Source organism: Ciona intestinalis, unplaced genomic scaffold, assembly GCF_000224145.3.
Source record: "Ciona intestinalis unplaced genomic scaffold, KH HT000096.1, whole genome shotgun sequence".
Taxonomy (NCBI): domain Eukaryota; kingdom Metazoa; phylum Chordata; class Ascidiacea; order Phlebobranchia; family Cionidae; genus Ciona; species Ciona intestinalis.
In genome coordinates, this window is record NW_004190418.1 from 47,542 (window position 1) to 70,701 (window position 23,160).

The window sequence follows — 23,160 nt, forward strand, 5'->3', positions numbered from 1 at the left end:
CAAAAAATAATTACCCACGAAGTAACATACCTGGTAACTCGTAAGCTGGCACGAGGTGTTAAACCCGTGTTATAACGACTGTCGTTTTCCGGCCACGCTAGTAAGTTACATTCATTCATTCATGTTTGATTGACAGCTAACTTTGATTGACAGGCAACAAGGTCTTCAACAAAACGGGACGACCACCGGAGGTCGGGAGAGCAAAGGATGTTGTCAGGTTATGTAGCTCCACCTAGAGGCCAAATACGACGAAATTATTCGGCGCTGAATCATCGATTAAATGCCGAGTCATCGGAAACAAAATTGCAGACAGTTGTTGCACTTACAATAATATTATGATGTCATAGATGGGGTTGTTATATCTCACCTCACATGGGTGCTTCCCCCTGGTCGATATCATTTCAGGGGATTACCCCTGTTCAGTTACTGCTACAAAGTTTTTATAACCAACATAGAAATCATATTTCTGTGGAGTTTAATTTTATGAAAATGAAATGACGTAATAACCACGATTGTGACGCATGGTGACGTTTTAAATTTCTTCAACGAAAATTTCTTTCTCGAAACTAATTTTGACTAATCTGGTGAAACTGCCGCGTGGTGGCGCCAACCACCCCTGAAATAAATTCCTAGTTTTGATGTTTCTATGTTGCTACATCAAAGTGGTTGATTATGACGGGACAATCATCTAAGCGTGACACGGTTGAACAATGAGATGGGAAGGTGTATTTGTGATGTCATAGTTATCGTGTTTGTTTGCTTAATAATACTCTGCAGTAAAGGCTGTTTACGTCATAATGCAAATACTTCGCGATGAAGCGAAAACGTTGCATGTTCTATAGTTAAAGAAAGTTGATCAAATATATTGGAAGTCGGCATGAGGGAACTCCATTACAACATAAATACCCAACGGTGAGTTTCAAATATTCCAGATTAAATATTTTTATTACGTCACAATACTTTCCAAGAATACATTAATTCGTTACATTATTGTTACGTAACACGAACTAATCTAAGTCACAATCGTCGGCAGTATGACGTCACAGAGCGTTTTATCGTAAACACTAGAAACATGATCGAGTGTGTGAATGGAGAAACAATGAAAATCATCACAATGTAAAAACAAACAACCCATGTGACGTCATTATTCCAATTCACGATTTTGTAAAGTGCTGACTCAGCACCTGTGAAGTGCAACGTCATCAAATAAAGATCATATATTAGTGTAAATAAACAAACGTAGATGAAATGTAAAAGTCGGGTCGGGATATTGGTGATTATGACGTCACAGAACATTAACAATGTGTTCGCGAAATGTAGGTTGAGGTTCTGGAAGGAGAAATCCAGTGTTGCACGTTTCGATTTCCACTCAGTGGTTGCGTATATGACGGAAACAAATATGGCAACACTGAAGCTCATGACTTGGAAGATGGCGGTGGTCACGTGGAACCAACGGAGCGGAGCGGCTAGGATACAAAGAGTTTGGTTAATATTATTTCTATCTTTAAATTTATTAGCGAAGATCAAATTAATTAAAACAACGGGAAGGAAATAAGAAGCAAGGCGTTATCTATGAAAAAGTTCGATCGTTATTTACTTGATGACAAACAATGCTTGCTTGTGACGTCATCGTCGCTAATAGTGATCGTTGTGACGTCATTTCCGGGGTTGCATTTGTCCGTCTCTGAAGACGTATCAGTGACGTCAGGTCTGTCTGGTGACGTATCGCTAAGGTTTTTAGATTCCGATGACGCATCCATGACGTGGCTTGAACTTGATCGTTGTTTGATATTCATCCGCCCATGCACAGCGGAGAAACACGCGAAGCCGAAATAGATCCCGACCATTATTTGGTTCCAATAAGAAAGATAAAAAAAGAATCGGATTTTATCGTCGTGCGCCGCGAATCTTTCCCCCAACATAGATGTCCAATACACGAAGATGATGACGCGATAAACAATGAACAACTTTGGTGGTAACTGCAATAGTGATGTCATAATAGTTAACGCGGTGGTCGCCATGGTAACAATTAAACCGGATTTCCCGCGTCTGGTCGAAGCCGTGTGAAAAATGACACCATCACAATAAATACATTGTCACCATATATATATATAGTAAGGTGGGGAAAGATAGGACGCCTTTTATTCTATTTCCTCGTTCCATTTAATAGTAAAAGAAGAACATTCAAAGAATTATAAAACTTTATCCTCACAACTCCCATAGACCGTGGTTAATTGTTTAAAACACGATCAGGATATTTGGATATTATGTGCTAAAAGTGTCCCATCTTCCCCAACCCTACTATAATGCTAATTTAGTTACGGCCTAAAAATGATACAATATAAACATGACGTATCAGTGATAAATTTAACAATGATAATCATGGCGTAACAATGACAATTGTGACATAACAATAAAATTATAATTATGACGTAACAAACCTTCGAAGTTTGGAAATCCGTTGCCTCGAAGCCCTCGAAACCAAATCTTCGAATTTTTAATTCATTTTTCAACAATCGGCACATATTATGACGTAATAAACAATTATTCTGGACTAAATCTGACTTCGATAGTGACGTAACAATGAGCTTACAATGGTCCACAGACAATGCTCCTTTCTATCGTCACAACTTATATCCTTCCATTAATCGCGAAAACGCGAAACTGACACACCACGTGACCAGCTAACCGACCCCGAGTTACCTGGTTTCCATGGCGACCACCGGTGGATGACAAGTGAGCGGATGTGACGAAATAATTAATTTTAAACAAACCGACATTGTCACATCACACTTGCATTGTCTAATCAAAAATCGTTTCGTTTATTACGTCATAATGTCTATTTTGGCTCAGCCTTAAACCGCGATCCATTGTTTCAATCGCTTTCGCTTTATTTAATGAACTGTTGCGTCATTCATAATAATGGGCAAATATGACGCCTCCTTTGTTTATATATGACGTCATAATGCATCCTCCCGCTAAATTTCCTTTCACAAATTAAGGGCCTTCTGTGACGTAACAACTGTATATTGAGGCATTATGTTTTAACAAAAATCACACAATAAATATGTTTATGATGTCATATACCACTCGTCGAAGCGACTCCACGTTGACTGGTGATGACGTCATCAGCGTTGATACATCGACAAAGTTTGGCCAAAAACTTTTTGGTTTCGCCGCGCATTTTGCTGGGGGGTGGTTAGTTGTTAGTTCTCGTTTATGACGTATATGCTGAATCTTATGAATAAATTAATTCTTGTTCTAATTTCGCTTCAGAATTCTTTAAACCATGTTATTGTTGTCGCTTGTATATCATGTATATGTGTTATCATTCCAACTTACCCCGACGCAAGATTATAGAACACTGGGTTCATGCATTCACTAAACCTCAGCATTAAGTATTGAACCATGGCGAACCTCCAATCAAAAGCGTTAATGACGTTGTTGCTGATGTTGATGGTAAAACCAGTGTAAAAGTGGAACGCTGTGGTATTGTGATGTCATTAATACGTCTTTATTGCCCCACCACATTATATAAACAAGCCACCCACCCGTCAATGGAATATATCCGAACAGGAACGAACCGACGATGAGAAAAAGTTGTAAGATGGCTTGTCGATCCTTTTTCTGCCTACGTAATTGTGACGTCATCTTCAGCGATCGACGTGACGTGTGGAGGTTTGGGGAGGATTCGATAATTTGCGACACGCTGGACACCGCGATTGTGTTCTTTATGACGTAACAATCCCCCGGTTTCTTTCTTTGTTTTAGTAACGCAGCGATCGCGATGCTTATCCCAATGATCGCCACAGCTGGCAGATATAAATAGAAACCGTAAGCGACCTGTACGTATTGTTGCCATGTGGTGAACCAGTAGCTCGACAAGCTGCATGAGGCCCATCTTGCTGAACTCGGGTCGTTAAACCTGTCAATCACGTTCACTGTGTTGAATAGAAAGTGAGGAATAAAACCACCGAGGAAAGTAATCACCCATATACTGGATATCCATATCTGTGGGCAAACGTCATCGTTACGTCATCATGTACGTCACCACATATTTCCAACTTACAGTCATATGCGTTGGTGATATTTGTTTGAACAACGTCGGCCACCTCACTCCAACCAACCGCAAGATGGCGAACGAGAGTATATGGAGGGCGGTAGAAAACGAGGTCCATAAATCAAGTCCCCAATAAAGCTAAGGTTATTACGTCAGTATGGAGTATTGTTATCTATATGACGTCACAAACCCTGCAGAAGAATTCTGGCCACTCAAAATAGTCGAACCCCCACGTGCGGCGGTAGAGGAACAAGATGCTGACGAAACCGGATGTGAGGTCAGAGAAACACATACTTAGCAGGAAAGAATAATATCGGCTCCTAGGTGACATCTAGTGTTAGTTTATATACGAGGATAAGTGAATATAGTTTGGACAACCCATTAGTGACCACTGGGTTGGAGCAATTATGGTTAAGTGTCTTGCCCAAAGACACATACGCCCACAATGGTAGCAGAGTTGGGCCTCGAACTCATAACATTTTGACATTAATGCGATCACTTAACCAAAATGTTAAAACACACAACAATCGCCACCCACAATGGTGGTGACTACTAGCGCCATCTACCGACTTACTTAAGGTGTCTTGATGTCTTTATAACGGCGATTGTGACCGAATTTGCACAAACTCCAAATGCAAAGAAAGTTGAAATGAAAACTGTACTCGCTATCACCCAAGCGTCGGTGTATGGACGAATGTATGTTCTAAAATGATGCAGTGTTTCGTCATAATGAGGTGCATTGTTACGTCATGATACATCATTGTTAACTCACCCGTTGGTGACGACCACCGGTGTCGCTGTAACCTCCGCCATCTTTAACTTTGAACTTTGATTAAATTCTAGAATATAACACAGCCCTCTGTTATATACGTAACAACCAACTTCTCGAGTACCTGGAGCGTAAACAAACCTCGCTTATATAGTCGCCACATGGATTCTAAAATTCCCATTATTTAGCTTCCTGTATATAACGTCATAATGCAAGTTACATATTGCGATGCAGCGCCTTCTTTATGACGCAACACACGCCTTACAGGTACCGTGCAACAATCACGTAATTCGAGAATTTCGTAACAAACTTTCGAGGAAGTGAAACTGACGTCACAATCTTCCTTATAAAAATCACAATTCAATATTCTAGAATCGATTTTAATATTGACGTCATAATGGGTTAAAAAAGAGATTGTTTGGTCACAATTGATTATTGTGCAAATATTTTTTACATACTCGATTTTGATTGGTTGATATTTTATCACTTTCTATGACGCAACAAAAGTAGTGAAGAGTATTTGTGACGTAATAATACTAGAAACTCTGGAATCGCTTACTTTTATTACGGCATGAAGAACTTCATTGGGGAGAAAATAATTTCCGCATGAACCGTGGTGTGAATAAATATAAGCCGCGCGCGTTTCGCGATTGTTTCATTTTCTCACTGGTGTTGACGTCATTGTTACGTATTTCTACCAGTTTATTAATATTACGTCATCATGGTAAGTTTAAGTTAAATAATTAGTTACTTAATATTAATTATTAATTATATTTCAGCCTCCAAGGGGTGGGTCAAAGTTGAACAATCACATCAACTATCGCATGCGATGTATTTTACAGGTGGGTGGGTTATATGGGATATTTAATGCTGGCGAATAAGCTGCTCCAACCCCATGTCAGTGTTGCATCGGTTTAACTTTTTCTTTTTAAATCCTGTTTATTTTGTATGCTAACACTGATATTTTATTTGCAATTTTCCATAAGTAGTTTTTACCCGTAGCGTGTTTTGACGATTGTCGTTTTGCTGCTAATTCCCTTGTTTTAATTAATCGGATCTTAAAGATTTAAATAACAAATATGTCGTAACCGCTTCAGGATGGCCGTGTTTTTATCGGAACGTTTAAAGCGTTCGACAAACATATGAATCTGATCCTTGTCGACTGCGATGAGTTCCGTCGCGTACGACCAAAGAAAGGAGCGACAGACCGTGAAGAGAAACGGACACTAGGTCTCGTACTTTTACGAGGAGAACATCTCGTTTCGATGTCAGTTGAAGGTCCCCCGCCGTCCGGGGTAAGATGGGTTGTGGGCACTTCAACTTTAGTGATTTAATTGTTGTAACATTTTATTTATATTAAGTTGTTAGGAAATCATAGCTTTAGGTTTATTTTTTCAAACTAAAACATAAAATGCAGTGGCATTCGGTTCAATTTTATATTGTCATAATATTGCTGATAAAACTTCTTAAAATTAAAACCTAGAATTTAGAGAATAAAGTTTGAAAGAATATTAAAAAGCCAATCTGACTTTTCCTATAATATCTTCGCACAAGATGTTTTTTTCTTTAGAAATTTTTTAAGGGGTTAACTCCAACTGACCATGTATATATTGTTTCTATAGAAAGGAATGGGTGTTCCTGGCGGTATCACTAGAGGGCCTGGCCAAGGTCGAGCGGCTGGGAGGGGCATGGGGGGCCCGGGGGGTCCAGCCCCTGGGTTGCATGGTCCCATGCATGGTGTCGGGGGTCCACCGCCGGGGTCAATGGCCCCACAACGTGGTGGGTTCGGCCCTCCCCCAGGTATGAGGGGCCCACCCCCAGGTATGGGAAGGGGGGGCTTTGGTCGAGGGTTCGGATACTAAGGGTCACATGCCCCCCGTCGAGCTGCGAGCAGGAGGTCTGTTAACCAGGCCTCGAATTCCTTTTTTCAGCGGAATTTTTCGGCGAAAATTTGTCTGACTTTTTTTATCGTGAGTAAAATAAAATTGAAATGAAAATAAGTTGTATTAAACACAAACATAATATATATATATAGAGTAGCAGCGGTTAGTCGAGTCCGAACTCTAGATCTTCGTTCGTGATGTCTTGTATAAGTATCCGTTGTGGGGATTCCCCGACATAATTATCTTTCAAAACCTCAGTCACCGGACGAACCTTGGAATAAACCTCGTTAAACGATGACATCATAATACAACAACACTCACCCCCGAGTGGCCGATATTTTCCTCGATGTCGATTTCTTCGAGGTCGGGAAGGTCATCGAGGTCAAAGGTCACGTCAGAGGTGTCTAAACATAGAAATCCAATATTATTCAGAGGAAATGTTTTAAAATGAGATGCTTACGTATTGTGATGTCATCATCTGCCTTTGTTTGTTCTATTGTGATGTCATCATCTACCTTTGTTTGTTCTATTGTGATGTCATCATCTGCTTTTCTTTGTTCTAATGTGATGTCATCATCTGCCTTTGTTTGTTCTATTGTGATGTCATCATTTTTCTTTCTTTGTTCTAATGTGATGTCATCGTTTTCTTTTGTTTGTTCTATTGTGATGTCATCACCAGTCATGGTTGGTTTGATTATGACATCACTATTTGATTCCTGATCCATTATTACATCACAATCAAACATTGGGACGGGGGTGACCTCCGATTCCACTAAAACAAAAGTTTTAGAAACATTTCAATAAACAAACCAACTCCTACGTTTATTTCCATCTTTTTCTCTTCGTTCCTCGGCCTGCTTGCGAATATTGTACAAATAATCGACACTTTGTTGAATTTTGATTCGTTCCTTATTCACCCAACGTTGTCGCTCGGCTCGCTCAGCGTCGTGACCCCCTGTGTGCCACGCCTCAGCGCATGCACGATCACGGGGGAATACCGGTCTGCAACGATTGTTACGTCACTTACACCCAATGTTTAATTATGACATCATAACCACCTGTCATCCAAATACGTCAACTCTTTCAATCGAACAATCAAATTTTTGCGATAAAATCTAATTTTCTTGACGACAGGATTTCCCATTAGGTTAAGAACTCTCTGTTGGATGAAAGTAACTTGTGATAATTCAATGTTGTATGATATGGTTTAAATCCAAACCAACACAAGACACTATTAATTAAAATCCTTGGAGATTATGGCAAACCACAAGCCAACCCACCAGCCCCTTCATTCGTTCAAACACCCCGATCGTCTCCGGGTCTTCGATCCTATTGTACGACACGTCAAGCACCGTAATCTCGTCGCAACTTGTAAGGTGTTCTAGCGCCTCCGGTGTTGAGATACAATTATGAGCGAGCTGTAAACTTTCAAGTCGGGGAAGACAAGCTGGGGTAAGATGGGTGGTTAGTGGGGTAAGATGGGTTGGGGTTAATTAACTTTGTACGAACATAAGTTTTCAACTTTGGTGAGTTGGTTGTTCGAAAGATTCAACACGCGAAGGTCTTGCAGCTTTTCCAGGTTCTCGATCTTTTCAATCAAGTTTTGTTGGAGATAAAGACATCTGTTGGTGTATAATGGTTATTATGACATCACAACCACACATAATACGTTGTTATGACATCACAATAGTCACCTTAATTGAACATTATGATCAAGGTTTTCTATCTTACGCAACCCGTTAACCTCCAACCAAATACATTTAAGTCCAACGTATTCTTCCAAATTCTCAATTCTCCACCAACCTGGATGTATATAAGGGGCAACACTGTATATGAATGTCAATATATAAGGGGCAACACTGTATATGAATGTCAATATATAAGGGGCAACACTGTATATGAATGTCAATATATAAGGGGCAACACTGTATATGAATGTCAATATATAAGGGGCAACACTGTATATGAATGTCAATATATAAGGGGCAACACTGTATATGAATGTCAATATATAAGGGGCAACACTGTATATGAATGTCAATATATAAGGGGCAACACTGTATATGAATGTCAATATATAAGGGGCAACACTGTATATGAATGTCAATATATAAGGGGCAACACTGTATATGAATGTCAATATATAAGGGGCAACACTGTATATGAATGTTAATATATAAGGGGCAACACTGTATATGAATGTCAATATATAAGGGGCAACATTTTATATTCCAATGACTTTTCCAAGGGGTAAATATTATTAAGCTCATCTACCATCAGACAATAAATCAACATGGAGTGAAACGATGATAGAGTAACTTATGACATCATAATCACCTTTATAATGTAAATAAATATTATCGTTCAAATACGGCGTCGAATAAAGTTTGTTCTTTTTACAGATTTGTTTCAACGCAGCTTTTGTCATCCTGTTAAAATATCGACCAATCAGAATCAAGTTTCAAATTCAAACCGACTAATCACAACCGTGGATATTTTGACATTTCTTTTTCCTCGTTTTCCCGCTTTTTCTTTTCCTCCATCGTTTCCACGGCAACCACAATACACCTGTCAATCAAACTTTAGTTTTCAACGAACAACAACATAGAAATCTTACTTTTCTTCTGACTTTTCCACTGGACCGACTTCAGACTTTTCCGCTTGAACGACTTTAGACTTTTCCGCTTGAATGACTTCGGACTTTTCCGCATGAACGACTTCCATATATTCTACAAAAAAACATGTCACAAACCACATTATGACATCACAATGAAAATACAAACCAACTTTTGTCGATTTTATTTCCGGATCTTTTTGCTCGGTCGCCTCCTTACTGACACCAAGTGGCTTGTTAACCTCAACAGCGCTCTACTCATAGAAACAACATTAATGTTTGTTAAATAAACCAAAGTAAATATTTTACTTTCGATAACTTCGCTCGTTCCGACATTTCCGAAACAAAATCTTCGATTGTTCGTGTCGAGCGTTGTTGTTTTAATGCATCTGTAATTATGATGTCATAGTATTACTTGTGACATCATTGATGACATCACACCCACCTATTCTACGTTGCGCGACCTTGCTCGGGTCCAACCTCCAACCCGGGTAAAGTTCCTCCAGTGTTGCCATGTCGATTCCCAACTTTGAGGCTGCGGGGGTTAAACAATACTGATAAATACATCCGGCAACACTGCACCACAAACTTACCTTCCGATAATTCTTCAACATCTTGTTTCTCCTGAATATAAAGAAGGGGTTACTAAAGGTCAAAGGTAACTACAGGTCAAAGGTAACTAAAGGTTGAAGGTAACTACAGGTCAAAGGTAACTACAGGTCAAAGGTAACTACAGGTTGAAGGTAACTACAGGTTGAACGTAACTACAGGTTGAACGTAACTACAGGTTGAAGGTAACTACAGGTTGAAGGTAACTACAGGTTGAAGGTAACTACAGGTCAAAGGTAACTACAGGTCAAAGGTAACTACAGGTTGAAGGTAACTACAGGTTGAAGGTAACTACAGGTTGAAAGTAACTAAAGGTCAAAGGTTACTAAAGGTCAAACCTCGATAGTGGAAACGGATCCCGTTGTTGATGCTACTTCCGATTCTTCATCCATTGTTTCGTCATAATCGTCGTCGTTCGTTTCTTTTTTATTTTCCTAAAAGTTTTCAAAATTTATTCGACGCAAAATTCTTAACATTTTACAACTTTACCAAATTAGGTGTTGTGATGGGTGAATCCCCCGATGCGATATCATCCGGCAGTTCAACAATTAACGGCATTCTACCAACCTAACCCTGCATAACATAGACACAACATTAACATTGGGATGAATATTTTATGACAGCAATCGGTAAAACTTGGTCGGGGTTAAACACGAGATACTCGCTGTGGCCGGTGGTCCACGACGGATGCCCTAATATGGAATCGTCCGATAATCGACCCTGGGTAAGGATCGAGTTGGAGCCCTCCGGTGGCGAAACACGACATGAATCTTTTGTCGTCACCGTTTGCGTTCTGCCAAGCGCAACCTTGGCAACAAGAACAGCCCCGGGTGGCGAGAACCTTGTGGCCGCTCGTGCGTGACGGGTAAAATGAAGACCCCGCCCAAAACAACCCCCCACAAAGTCAGATTCGGAAAACCCCGATTTTAATATTTTGTCAAAGTTGTCGCTGTTTCCTGATTGGTCAGGAGAATAATACAAGTTTGTCACAATGTCACGGTCCAACGAGCTTTCCATAGAATTGTTGAAGCTTTTAATCACATGGTTTGGAACAGAAGCGATTATGACATCATCAACACTTGTTGTTTGAACGGAGGTTCCTCGGAAATTGAATTCCTCCCCATCCATGTTTGTGATAAAACAATGCCTCAATTCATTCACCAACAAACACTCATTGTCCTCGTTCGAAGTAAAATCCTCGGCCGATGAATCAATCTGATGGTCGAGGTCGTCAACGGCAACTCGGATGTTTTCCAACCTGGGGGGAAGTTATGGGGATTGTTTTGAATGAATTTATTACAGAAAGAAAGTTCTAATCTACATCCAAAAGATAAAAAAATAGCGATACGATTTATTTGATAAAGGAGCTTTACATAAAATGTATAAAATGAAACCTCTTCCTCAATTCTTCTTCTTTCCTCATAACCCCTGAGTCACGAGCGAGCTCTAAGTCTGCTTGGAGTCTACTGATGACATCATCCTGCATGCTCGCTCGTGCTCGAAGACGAACAATTTCTCGTCGCAATCGATGGAACAACGAGGCTTGTGATTGGTACACCTGTCAATCACAACATCACAATCAACATTATATTGTTGCCAGTAGAAAACAAACAAACAACGAAAATCCTCCACAACCAACTTACGTTCAAACTTCTCTCACGCCACATCGTCAACTCAAGTTCCATTTCTTTGAGGTCAAGGTCGGTTGTTTCGTTCGTTGCTCCGTACGAGGGCAAGTAACACATTCGCTTGCAGTTCAACCAAGCGTCGCCGATATTCGAGTATTGACTGTTTAGTATCACGTCGTCGGTAAAACCTGGGGGGTGTAAGTTGGTTATCCTGGCGTGGCTGGTGAAAGACAGTCTTTATAACATAGATGTTCTGTTACATACACCTTGTGCCCGTCCACAACAGTGGCAGCAACAAGCTTTGAATCAGTAACCTCTGGAATAGAAGCGAGCACTTAGCTAATTGTGCCACGGCATGAGAAATAACCTTATTATGACATAACAATACATTGTTATGATGTAACAATACAAACCTTGTTTTTCAAAGAAATCCACCGCATTATGATCAGCATTGACCAGTATGACATCATAACCACCAGTGATTGTTGCATCATGTAATTGTTTCATCATAAAACCCCCCATCCCAACCCCCCGATACTTTTTCCTCACCCCAACGAGGGTAAGTTGCAACACCTGTTGTCCCGGCTTCTCATAGGACCGTTCGAAAGTTGAACAACCAATCAAACGATGTTCCACACCTGCATACGTCAGCGATCATTAAGTTAAGATCGGCCCTGTTTGAATCTTTGAACACTTTAGCAAAGATCAGATTAGTTGAAACAACAAATAGAAGGGAATTAACAGCAAAACAACATTCGTTAAAACACCCTCTGAACTACTTGAGTAAAAAAGTTGAATATTTACCGAGATATTTCCGATATTCATCCGCCTCATCTATTTTTTTCTCGTATAATCTACGAATACAATGTTGATGACATCACACACTATGATGACATCACAATACCCACTGTACAAGATGTTCTTTTCTTGTTTGAACTTCCGCAAGAAACCCAGGAATCCCGGAAACGAAATCGTCGTCAAAATCTTCGTCCTCATCAGAAGATTCGTCGTCGCTGAAGATGTTTGGGGCGTCGTCTGTGGGTGAGGGGGGTGTGTTATTGGTGGGGAGGCATACAGCATAGATATATATAGGAATGAACCTGGGAATATTATAAATATTATTATGGTCAATATAAACAACATTTTGTTCGTTGATTATTAAAATAATGAAACCCCACGGTTGGCTATCTGGTAACCTGACGAACATAGAAATAACATACCACTGTCATTATTTGCATCGTTGGGTGTTTGATTGACGTTTGTTGCGATTCTTTTGTGCGTTGTTTTCATGAGATGTTGTAATGTTTGTTCCTCGTCACGAAGCATCAACAAAGTTCGCGACCATTTCCCGCACATTGTTGGGTAGATAATGTCATCTGTGACCTCACTGAGGGTAACTCCATATAAGGATGCCGCGACATGAAGCAAATCGGTGTTCGGAACTCCGGGTATTATCTGTTTATAGGATGTTTATGTAGTTTTGTTAACATTATAACAAAACTTACTTTTTCATAATTCTTGTGACCTCCTTTCAACAAACGTTCAAAATCGACGATGATTGGACAAACTTTGATGCCTACGTCATCTTCTACGTCACAATGTTTCTTGTTAAACGTAACAAACGGCAATCGTAGAACGACGGGAGTCGACATGATTCTACAATCACCCCCCAACAATGGAGATTCGAAATCGCGTCGTTTCTATGGTAACCAACTCTCTCGGTAGGTGGCGCTGTTGATGATTGTTTTCGCGGGGAGCGCGGTTCGTCTGTTTCGTCACAATCACTTCGAGCAAGACGCGATCAGTCGGTGTGGCGGATAGTCGAATGTCGCGGTCGACGCGATTTTCGATTGGTAGAAGATGTCGCAGCGATTGTTAAACGAGATTAGTTTGTAGATTAATGTGTCATAGTGATTTAGTTACTAAAGAAATAACTAATGATAAATATTCACCCGCCATAATATCCGCGGAACAACATTATTTACTCAGATGTAAATTTATTAACACTATGTGTATTACGTCATAATTACGACGAGGTGCACGTGATTAATTATTAAGTCGGTCATGTGATAATCGATGATTGTGACGTCACAGATGTTCCATTTTATAACGTAATCTAAGATTATTTGTTACGGATGAGTAATTATATTGTGACCTCATAGAGAAGCATATGACGTAACAGTATGTCATTGTCTTGGTTAGTTGGTGTTTGTGATGTCATAGAAGGGCAGTTTAGTGTTAGTCATTGTTTAAACAATCGTTTATATTCCAGAAGTATAGCATAACAATGTTAAAGAATCGCGATACATCGTCGAACCCGTACCGTGTTCCCCCCCAACCAACATCAACATGGGTGAAAGTTGCCATCGGTATTTTATTTGTAGCCGTGTTGGCGCTGATGGCCACTGTAGTTTATCTAAGTGAGTTACCGTATAGGATGTTTATGATAATATTATTAAATATCTTTATACCAAACATTAACGAATAATAATGTTGTTTAACAATCGATGTTTCTTGTTGAACCACCCAACTTTGTGGTGGATAATGTTAAACGAATCCACCACTGATGGTTGTTATATTGATGTAACGTACATTCACCGTATAAGTTTAATAACTGGGTGGTTTATATTAATTTAAACAATTAATATTGTAATGGCCTGGTTAATAATATTAAACAATTACGATTGTTCTTTTATTGTTGAGCTTATTTGCCCGGTTCTATTACGTCATCGAGGCATCGATTGTTCATCGACCCGATCGCGAATTTTACTTTTTTATCTTTGACATTGATTGTTTCGCGAATCGATTCAACATTTTAAACAAAGACGTTTTTAACAAGGTGTATTGTGACGTCACGAACCCTTATTATTGTTCGCATTCTACTAATTATTAAAAATCTACAAGTCACGTGGTAAATTCAATTAGTGACGTAATAATCCATAACCGCTACAGAGACTTTGGCACACTGTCGCGTTTTGTTTATTAATGTACTGTGACGTCATAATGGTTATTTTCCCGAAATCTTTGATAACTTAATTTTCGTTCTAATGCACAAGACGCCTTCTACCTAATGAATAATTCATCCCATCAATAATTCATGCTCACCCCCCCAAGTGCATTATTCAATTCATTTTATTCTCGCTGCCCAGATGTTGCAGAATATACGGCTTTGTCTCGCTGTGTTTATATTGTACGTTGGGTTTAGCGGCCACGTTTTCATTTGAAACTTAAGTTCTAGTAGATTTTACCCATAGCGTGTTTTAACGACTGTCGTTTTGCTGTTAAATCCCTTCTCTTCGTTGTTTTAATTAATTTAATCTTTGCTATAGAATTCAAAGAGATAAAAACAATTTTATTCCTGTTAAAATTTTTAATATTTTGCAGCTGTTATAATGCAGAGCATGTGCGCCACCACGTGTCCTGTGAACAATGAACCCAGCAGCCGCAAGGTGGCGGTGGTGGACAAAGCCGTGATCATGGCGGACCAGGGGTCAGGAGGTCAAAGTGGAAACAAGAATATTCGACAGTTGGTGAACAGGATCGATCGCATCGGAGAAGCTGTATCGCGGATACAAAATGACGTCACAGAGCTGGATTCTTATTGCAGGTGTTACGTCACAAACACGATTGTTACACTGCGCCACGTAGCGATCGATATTTAATTTAAACTTTCCAATACTACGTCATGTTCGATAAATTAATGTCACTCGGATGGATTGCATCTAACACAGATTTATTGAACGTTCATTGATTATGACGTCACAGGCAGCTTTTCTAATTAAGTTTACATCAATCCTGTGTTACGTCACAATAAACTCTTTTCTTACGTCACAGAACCTTGAGATTACGTGATGGCGCCCCCACGCGAAGCTCTTCACCACTTTCACCGAAAGATGTCGCTGTGTTGCAGAAAATCCCCAAACTCGAAACTTTTACTAGAGGTCGCTGTAATAATTAACTTAGTTTATTAATTAATGAAGCTTAAACTTATTTATTCGTTTACCGCGTATGGGTGTTTGTTCAATGACGTAACAATACCATTGTTTACAGGTCTTGACGCGAAGTTAACCCGTTATATGACGCAACAACAACATATTTGTGACGAACACCATTATAGATACGGGTTGTATTGTTACGTCGTAGTGGAGGCGAGTCTCAGCCAATCAGAGGCAAGGAATGGTTGCGTCACAAACTTCGGTAATGACGCAACATTAGCCATTGTAAAAGATCAATTAACGCAAAATTTCATTTCCACAAAACTTCCAAACCTTGTTCATTCTTATTGGATCGGCCTCGACCGAGTCCCAGCCGGACAATCTATGACGTCACCAGCCCCATCCTCGGTTCGGAACGGTGTATTCGAATACTCGGATGGCACCCGAGTCCAACGTCACGTGTGGCAGATGTGGTTACCTAGGTCTGACGTAGATGGGAATTCCCCGACTGGTAATTGCGCTTCGATGACGTATGACCACGTGACGTCAGAATGGCGATGGCGTGAACAAGATTGTTCTGCCAGGTTGAATTATATTTGTCAATATTTTATTATGTCATAATGGACACAACCGCTCGATGGCGCATGGTGAATAATGCTGGACATTATACGTCACTTCCTGAACAATGACGTCATATACTTGTAATATGATATCTATGTTTATTTTATTTCTTTTGTAAATATTTATTTCAGATGTTGTCACAATAAAACAAAGTATGACGTATTTATATTTCGTTGTGACGTACAATAGAAGGTTTATTGTGACGTCCCAGAGTGGATTTTTGAGATTCCATTGTCCAGATGTTCGAAATACCTCTGCAGCGTTTAGCGACGCGCGCGATGATCTAACAGTTAAACAATCGGTTTCCTGTTTGTATTAGGTTGTTTAAATATATTCTATTTCATTAAATTAAACTATTTTTTTTGTCAACACTGCGAACGATTTTATATCTGGCAACCTTGCTTCTCGCATGACTGATTTCATAGAAATGTTAAAAATATTTTCGGAAGAAGTTTCGGCTTTGAGGAAAAAGTTTCTGAGGATATTTTTAGTTTTGTTGATTTGGATAATTTGGTCGTTGAGTCGTTGCGTGAAGTGACATGTTTGTAGTGAAGTCTATTTAATATAATTTGATTGAAAAGTTGTTTGTTTTATGTTTTATTAAATTTCAGGCGAAGTGAAAGTTTTTGGATTTTTAATAAAGTTAATCAAATACACAGTATGGCAACTCATGGAAATGGTCCCAATAAATCTACGGATTCGGGACCAGCACTACCAGGTATGAGTTCTTAATTAATTAATTAAAACTTTTTGATTGTTAGTTACTCATCAAAACATATTTTAATCTTTCCAATTCGATAAAATATTTTCGCGGAACATTTTGTTAATTATCAAAAAGTGTATTGTCTGCTTAGCGAGTAATTAAAACTTCATGGAAATCTCATTAAGTTGTTATTTCAAAGTTTACGCCGAATACAACAAAACGCTTGCATTGAAAATTTATGATTTTTATAAATTGTTGTTTTGTTGTTAATTTTCTTCTTTTTCTTTAATAATTTGATTTTCGCGAATTTCTTCGAATAAATCAATTAAAATTGATGGAAAAAAGTTGGATTGATTAAAAAGATTCTTTAATTTTATTCATGTTTATGTTTATTAATATTCGGTAAAATGAACGAAATTTTATTATTTTGATCAACTAATCTAACTATTAATATTGTTTCTATGAATAATACCGTTGTATTGCTGTGCACGTAGTGTTAATATAATACATCTCATAAATATTTATTTAAATATTCCAACAAATTTTATTTAACTATTTATATTCAAACAAACAGTTATGACAAGCAAGTTTATATAAAGCATTTATATGTCTAGAATATATAAGTGACGATAGTTTTTAATATTTCTATGTTTTCAATTCAGTTCGAAGAAGAAAAAAAAACAACAAATTAAAAGTTCGTATTGATCCTCCCGAGCAAACCGTGAGTGTTTATAATGTTTTTATTTATACTATTTTTCACTAATGTATATATATGTTGTTTCTATGTATAGTTATTTATTAAAATTTATTTTTATATATATTGTTTCAACAGTTATTATCAAACAGTTATAATGTTTCCATGAATAATATTTCTATCACTCCAGCCGAAAGTTCCGATCGTTCCGCACAAACCACAATCGAGGATGAACATAAATGGGCAAGACATCGATATTCGCGCTGATGATCTGACTATAGTTGAAGAGTTAGGACGAGGGGCGTATGGGGTCGTCGATAAGGTGGGTGGGTGTGGTCCTGGGTGTGTCCCTGTGATATATGTTGTTGCTGCCGTATTAAGCGCGGATAAAATCTTCTGGCAATTGTTTGGGCCGACGTTTCATCTGAGATGTACAAGCCAACAATGGTAGCAGCGTCAAGCTTTTAAATTTTGGGTTATCATTAGCTTCAAGACAAACGATAACTAGTGTTGTATGGTCCATAGTGTTGTATGGTCCAATACTAAGCGATAACTAGTGTTGTATGGTCCATAGTGTTGTATGGTCCATAGTGTTGTATGGTCCAATACTAAGCGATAACTAGTGTTGTATGGTCCAATACTAAGCGATAACTAGTGTTGTATGGTCCAATACTAAGCGATAACTAGTGTTGTATGGTCCATAGTGTTGTATGGTCCATAGTGTTGTATGGTCCAATACTAAGCAATAAGTTAAAAACTGAAACTTCACAACAGATGAAACACAAATCCACCGAAACGATAATCGCGGTTAAACGGATCCGTGCCACCTTGAACACACAAGAACAGAAACGACTTCTGATGGATCTCGATGTCTCGATGAGATCGGTTGATTGTGATTATACAGTGCGTTGGTATCGCTGTCATACTTATATCAACTGTCGTTTTGTTGCTATTCAATGTTTTATTTAATTTGATTTTCGCTATTTTGTTCGAGACATAAATCGTCTATTATGACATCACAGGTCACTTTCTACGGGGCGCTTTTCCGACAAGGAGACGTTTGGATTTGCATGGAAGTGATGGACACCTCTCTCGATCAGTTTTATAAAAAGGTTGGTCATGTGCTCCCTGTCAAGTTATACACCTTGTGCTCACTTTCTAGTTATACACCTTGTGCTCACTATCGAGTTATACACCTCGTGCTCGCTGTCAAGTTATATACACCTCGTGCTTACTGTCGAGTTATACACCTCGTGCTCGCTGTCAAGTTATACACCTCGTGCTCGCTGTCAAGTTTATACACCTCATGCTCGCTGTCGAGTTATACACCTCGTGCTCGCTGTCAAGTTATACACCTCGTGCTCACTGTCGAGTTATACACCTCATGCTCGCTGTCGAGTTATACACCTCGTGCTCACTGTCAAGTTATAACATGGGTGTCTTCTTATACACCAGACACACATGGTGTATTCATACACCTCATGCTCACTGTCGAGTTATAACATGGGTGTCTTCTTATACACTATACACACCTGGTGTATTCATACACCTCATGCTCACTGTCAGGTTATAACATGGGTGTCTTCTTATACATCAGACACACATGGTGTATTCATACACCTCATGCTCACTGTCAAGTTATAACATGGGTGTCTTCTTATACACCAGACACACATGGTGTTATTCATACACCTCATGCTCACTGTCAAGTTACAACATGGGTGTCTTCTTATACACCAGACACACATGGTGTATTCATACACCTCATGCTCACTGTTAAGTTATAACATGGCTGTCTTATTATACACTATACACACATAGTGTATTCATACACCTCATGCTCACTGTCAAGTTATAACATGGGTGTCTTCTTATACACTATACACACCTGGTGTATTCATACACCTCATGCTCACTGTCAAGTTATAACATGGGTGTCTCTTCTCATACACCAGGCACACATGGTGCATTCATACACCTCATGCTCACTGTCAAGTTATAACATGGGTGTCTTCTTATACACTATACACACATGGTGTATTCATACACCTCATGCTCACTGTCGAGTTACAACATGGGTGTCTTATACACCAGACACACATGGTGTATTCATACACCTCATGCTCACTGTCAAGTTATAACATGGGTGTCTTCTTATACACCATACACACATGGTGTATTCATACACCTCATGCTCACTGTCAAGTTATAACATGGGTGTCATCTTATACACCAGACACACATGGTGTATTCATACACCTCATGCTCACTGTCAAGTTATAACATGGGTGTCTTATTATACACCAGACACACATAGTGTATTCATACACCTCATGCTCACTGTCAAGTTATAACATGAGTACCGTCTTGTAGACCAGACACACATGGTGTATTCATACACCTCGTGCTCACTGTCAGGTTATAACATGGGTGTCTTCTTATACACCAGACACACATGGTGTATTCATATACCTCATGCTCATCGTGTGTGTTTGGTTTTGGTTGATTGACAGGTGTGTTTGATTGACGTTTGTGTTTGATTGACAGGTTTTGGTTGGTTGACGGGTTGTGTTTGATTAACAGGTTTTGGTTGATTGACGGGTTGTGTTTGATTGACAGGTTATGTTTGATTGACAGGTTGTGTTTGATTGACAGGTTGTGTTTGATTGACAGGTTATGTTTGATTGACAGCTGACAGGTTTTGTTTGATTGATAGGTTGTGTTTGATTGACAGGTGAAGGACCGTGGTTTAAAGACGGGTGAGGACGTGTTGGGAATAATAGCGGTGTCCATCGTTAAAGCACTTCGGTATTTACAAGAAACTCTCCACGTCATTCATCGGGATGTTAAACCTTCCAATGTATTGTTGAACAAGAATGGTGAGTGTGACGTCATAATAAGTTTACTATATGATGTCATATTGTTTATTATGATGACATTAATTCATTGTTCATTGTCACGTAATAATCACTATTGTAATCTTCACACGTAACAATAAGTCCTTGATTAATGGAACGCGATTTATCTGTGTGTAGCATTGTTACATCATAACCACTTCCGACGCGCGCTTGCGGTATCGCGGTTGTGATGTCACAATGGTGTTCGTCTGTTACGTAAGCGCGCTCGCGGCGAAGTTCGCGCGTCGTTTGTTTATCGTCCATTGTCTCCTATTGTTACTTGTATAGGTCGATTGTTTGATGAATTAATGATCATGACGAAATATTTAATGAATTAACGATTATGACGTAATAAGGCCAGGTAAAGTTGTGCGACTTTGGAATCAGCGGACAACTCGTCGACTCGCTCGCCAAAACCATTGACGCTGGATGCAAACCTTATATGGCGCCCGAACGCATCGACCCTGCTCAAAACCAACAAGGATATGACGTCAAGAGTGACGTATGGAGTCTTGGGATTACCATGATAGAAGTCGCCACCGGGGATTTCCCCTACGACACCTGGCGGAATCCATTTCAACAATTAAAACAGGTTCGTATAGATATCTTATATACCAACATAGATATCTTGTAACTTATTCATTCTCGCGTGGCACTTACGAGTTACCACGTATAACACATACACCATAAACCATTTGTAGTAGTTATAACACATACAAACTATAGGTAGTAGAAGATCCTTCCCCCAAACTTCCAGCCAACACCTTCTCGCTCGAACTCGACGACTTTTGTCGATGTTGTTTAAACAAAGACCCGTCGAAACGCCCAAACTACAGGGAACTTGAAGATCATGTGTTTGTACAGAAACATCTTCATGAGGACGTTCGCAGTATTTCTTCTTTCATAACTCTTATTCTTGAGTGACTATGACGTCATATAGGACCCGATTGTGACGTGTTTGTCGATTATGACGTCGTGGTTACGTCGTAATAGTCAATTGTTATGTCAGCATTAAGATTGTGACTTTAAACATGTTATTGTTGCCATGCCAACCCGTGACGTAACATCTATGACGTCATATACCTTGTGCAATTGTTAACCACTCGTAACATCTCGTGACGTCACTTAACTTTTGTGCCTTAATAAATAATTTAAAAAGTTTTCATTTCCGTTGTGGTTGGTTACTACTCGCGTTTTGAAAGATTCGAAAAGATTTTGTTAGATTTTCTTGTTTATTTTTTTAATTAATGGTAGTTAAAATAAAAACACGCCATAATTATTACGTCATCTATTGTTGGTTTCTATGTTCGATTCAGGTCTTATCTGTTTTAAGAGAAATAATTTCCATCGAAGCGCCATTGATTCAAGATTGTGACGTAACAATAGTGAAGCGAAATCTGGAAGATTTGTAAACAGTTAAAAGTTGGTCAGCTTATTGTTGTATAACATGCATGTTATTGACAACGTTAAGTTTTAATTCCAGCTGTAAATATTTAAACATCGGCAGCGCGCACGAGGCAAAATGTTGTTCAAAGTACATTCTCTAATTATTGTTTCTTTTCAATATTTTAATTCTTGGTGTTTTATCAACAGTGCCACGGGAAACAAAGAAGGAAGAAACGATTTAAAATATTTCATTTGTTTCGTGAAATAAATTTGATTTATTGACAAATTTTAATCTAGGTGGATATATCCCCTCCAAGTGGCCATGGATGCAGGGTTTTTCCGAGGCACGAGTACGGACCAAGACAATCGCTTCGCGAATAAACAAAAGAAACTCTTAAAGTCAATGAAGTTTGCGGACGGGCTGGGTGTAAAAGTTGACATGCGTAAGATACAGTTGGACACAATCAAACCATGGATATCTAAACGAATCACGGAAATGTTGGGTTTCGAGGATGACGTCGTTATTGCTTTCGTTTACAACAGTCTTGAAGAACAATTTCCCGATCCTAAAGTTTTGCAAATTAATCTAACCGGGTTCCTGAACGGGAAAAACTCCCGGATATTCCTGGGTGAGTTGTGGGAGCATCTTGCGTCGGCGCAAGACAACGACATGGGGATCCCACAAGTTTTTCTCGAGGAAAAAAAAGAAGAAATTCGGAAACGACAAATCGAGTTGGAAGAAATGGAAAAGTTGAAAGAAGTTGAAGAAAGAAGATCGAGATCAAAGTCCAAGGAGAGAAAGAAGGAACACAAGAAAAAGGATAAAAAGAAATCCGAGCGTCATTATCGTCGGAGGTCACGGTCAAGGTCACCGAGGTCGCGACATTCAAAGTCAAATAAATCTCCGAAACGATGAACGCTAGGGGGAGATGAAGGGATATTTCGTTCTTGAATTTCTGTTTATTACATCACAATAAACTTTGTTTTCACTCAAAGTTTTGTATGTTGAGTTTAAAAATAAACAACAGATTTCAAACTTGGTTTGTGGATAAAATAATGGTTAACTCTCTGGGATATATGTAACTTGTTTAAACTTACATGGCGGGGCAATTGTTATTAATACATATGTGGCTTTGGGTGTGATTGTCTTCATATGGTGAACAATTTGGACAACCTACACTGGGTTGTTAAGTGTCTGGCCCATAAACGTACGCCCACAATAGTAGCAGCGTCCAGTCAGAGTTGGCTGAACCTCCTGACACCAACGTTGCTCCAACCGATTAGTGGTCAGGGAATTTACACCCAACACCCTGTACTTAAAACATGGGGTGGAATTTACACCCTGTACTTTAAACATGGGG

The 23,160-nt window shown here is 39.2% G+C and overlaps 8 protein-coding genes across 9 annotated transcripts in view; 5 read left to right on the plus strand and 3 right to left on the minus strand.

Annotated features, from left to right (window-relative positions):
* LOC100181151 (ras-related protein M-Ras) overlaps positions 1-647 on the plus strand; it is a 3,299-nt gene extending 2,652 nt beyond the window's left edge. The window contains exon 6 of the mRNA XM_002121823.5: positions 154-647. Within this exon, the coding sequence (XP_002121859.1) occupies positions 154-226 (73 nt within the window). The 3' untranslated portion in view covers positions 227-647. The remainder of the gene's footprint in view (positions 1-153) is intronic.
* Positions 648-899: 252 nt separating this feature from the next.
* Positions 900-4,990, minus strand: LOC100185915 (adenosine receptor A3-like). Its single transcript, XM_026838524.1, has 9 exons — positions 4,833-4,990; positions 4,635-4,763; positions 4,251-4,380; positions 4,070-4,198; positions 3,552-4,011; positions 3,343-3,484; positions 2,442-3,188; positions 1,598-1,979; positions 900-1,466 (listed from the first exon to the last, which is right to left on the minus strand). The coding sequence occupies exons 1-7, from the start codon at positions 4,871-4,873 to the stop codon at positions 3,080-3,082; spliced, it is 1,140 nt and encodes a 379-aa protein (XP_026694325.1). The 5' UTR covers positions 4,874-4,990; the 3' UTR covers positions 900-1,466; positions 1,598-1,979; positions 2,442-3,079.
* Positions 4,991-5,427: 437 nt separating this feature from the next.
* LOC100178781 (small nuclear ribonucleoprotein-associated protein B-like) lies at positions 5,428-6,829 on the plus strand. The gene is made up of 4 exons (XM_002123148.5): positions 5,428-5,553; positions 5,609-5,671; positions 5,927-6,124; positions 6,452-6,829. The coding sequence occupies exons 1-4, from the start codon at positions 5,551-5,553 to the stop codon at positions 6,689-6,691; spliced, it is 504 nt and encodes a 167-aa protein (XP_002123184.1). The 5' UTR covers positions 5,428-5,550; the 3' UTR covers positions 6,692-6,829.
* Positions 6,815-10,539, minus strand: LOC100183546 (dynein assembly factor 1, axonemal). Of its 2 annotated transcripts, none has more exons than XM_018815622.2 (17): positions 10,425-10,539; positions 10,274-10,369; positions 9,920-9,950; positions 9,772-9,861; positions 9,636-9,715; positions 9,496-9,580; positions 9,366-9,441; positions 9,200-9,280; positions 9,050-9,141; positions 8,407-8,515; positions 8,222-8,334; positions 7,993-8,159; positions 7,771-7,871; positions 7,533-7,714; positions 7,173-7,484; positions 7,034-7,116; positions 6,815-6,983 (listed from the first exon to the last, which is right to left on the minus strand). In XM_018815622.2, exons 1-17 carry the CDS (start codon positions 10,491-10,493, stop codon positions 6,876-6,878), a joined length of 1,875 nt encoding a protein of 624 aa, XP_018671167.1. In that variant the 5' UTR covers positions 10,494-10,539; the 3' UTR covers positions 6,815-6,875. The 2 variants fall into 2 exon arrangements, with proteins under 2 accessions (XP_018671167.1, XP_018671166.1); XM_018815621.2 differs by having other exon boundaries at positions 9,330-9,441.
* On the minus strand, positions 10,420-13,247 carry LOC100181199. Its single transcript, XM_002120652.5, has 8 exons — positions 13,069-13,247; positions 12,784-13,018; positions 12,472-12,598; positions 12,368-12,417; positions 11,977-12,201; positions 11,579-11,751; positions 11,330-11,493; positions 10,420-11,193 (listed from the first exon to the last, which is right to left on the minus strand). Exons 1-8 carry the CDS (start codon positions 13,213-13,215, stop codon positions 10,530-10,532), a joined length of 1,785 nt encoding a protein of 594 aa, XP_002120688.1. The 5' UTR covers positions 13,216-13,247; the 3' UTR covers positions 10,420-10,529.
* Positions 13,248-13,782: 535 nt separating this feature from the next.
* Positions 13,783-16,322, plus strand: LOC100178834. The gene is made up of 4 exons (XM_002123876.4): positions 13,783-13,983; positions 14,948-15,170; positions 15,398-15,504; positions 15,614-16,322. The coding sequence occupies exons 1-4, from the start codon at positions 13,851-13,853 to the stop codon at positions 16,117-16,119; spliced, it is 969 nt and encodes a 322-aa protein (XP_002123912.1). The 5' UTR covers positions 13,783-13,850; the 3' UTR covers positions 16,120-16,322.
* Positions 16,323-16,728: 406 nt separating this feature from the next.
* mapkk3/6 (mitogen-activated protein kinase kinase) lies at positions 16,729-21,578 on the plus strand. Its single transcript, NM_001078473.2, is given in 8 exon segments — positions 16,729-16,837; positions 17,485-17,543; positions 17,707-17,838; positions 18,291-18,419; positions 18,539-18,628; positions 20,251-20,395; positions 20,770-21,005; positions 21,140-21,578. Coding segments are annotated over 8 exon segments (1,047 nt in total). The 5' UTR covers positions 16,729-16,779; the 3' UTR covers positions 21,338-21,578.
* Positions 21,579-21,774: 196 nt separating this feature from the next.
* On the plus strand, positions 21,775-22,835 carry LOC100186689 (serine/arginine repetitive matrix protein 1-like). The gene is made up of 2 exons (XM_009863657.3): positions 21,775-21,947; positions 22,007-22,835. Exon 2 carries the CDS (start codon positions 22,122-22,124, stop codon positions 22,713-22,715), a length of 594 nt encoding a protein of 197 aa, XP_009861959.1. The 5' UTR covers positions 21,775-21,947; positions 22,007-22,121; the 3' UTR covers positions 22,716-22,835.
* The last annotated feature ends 325 nt before the right edge of the window (positions 22,836-23,160 follow it).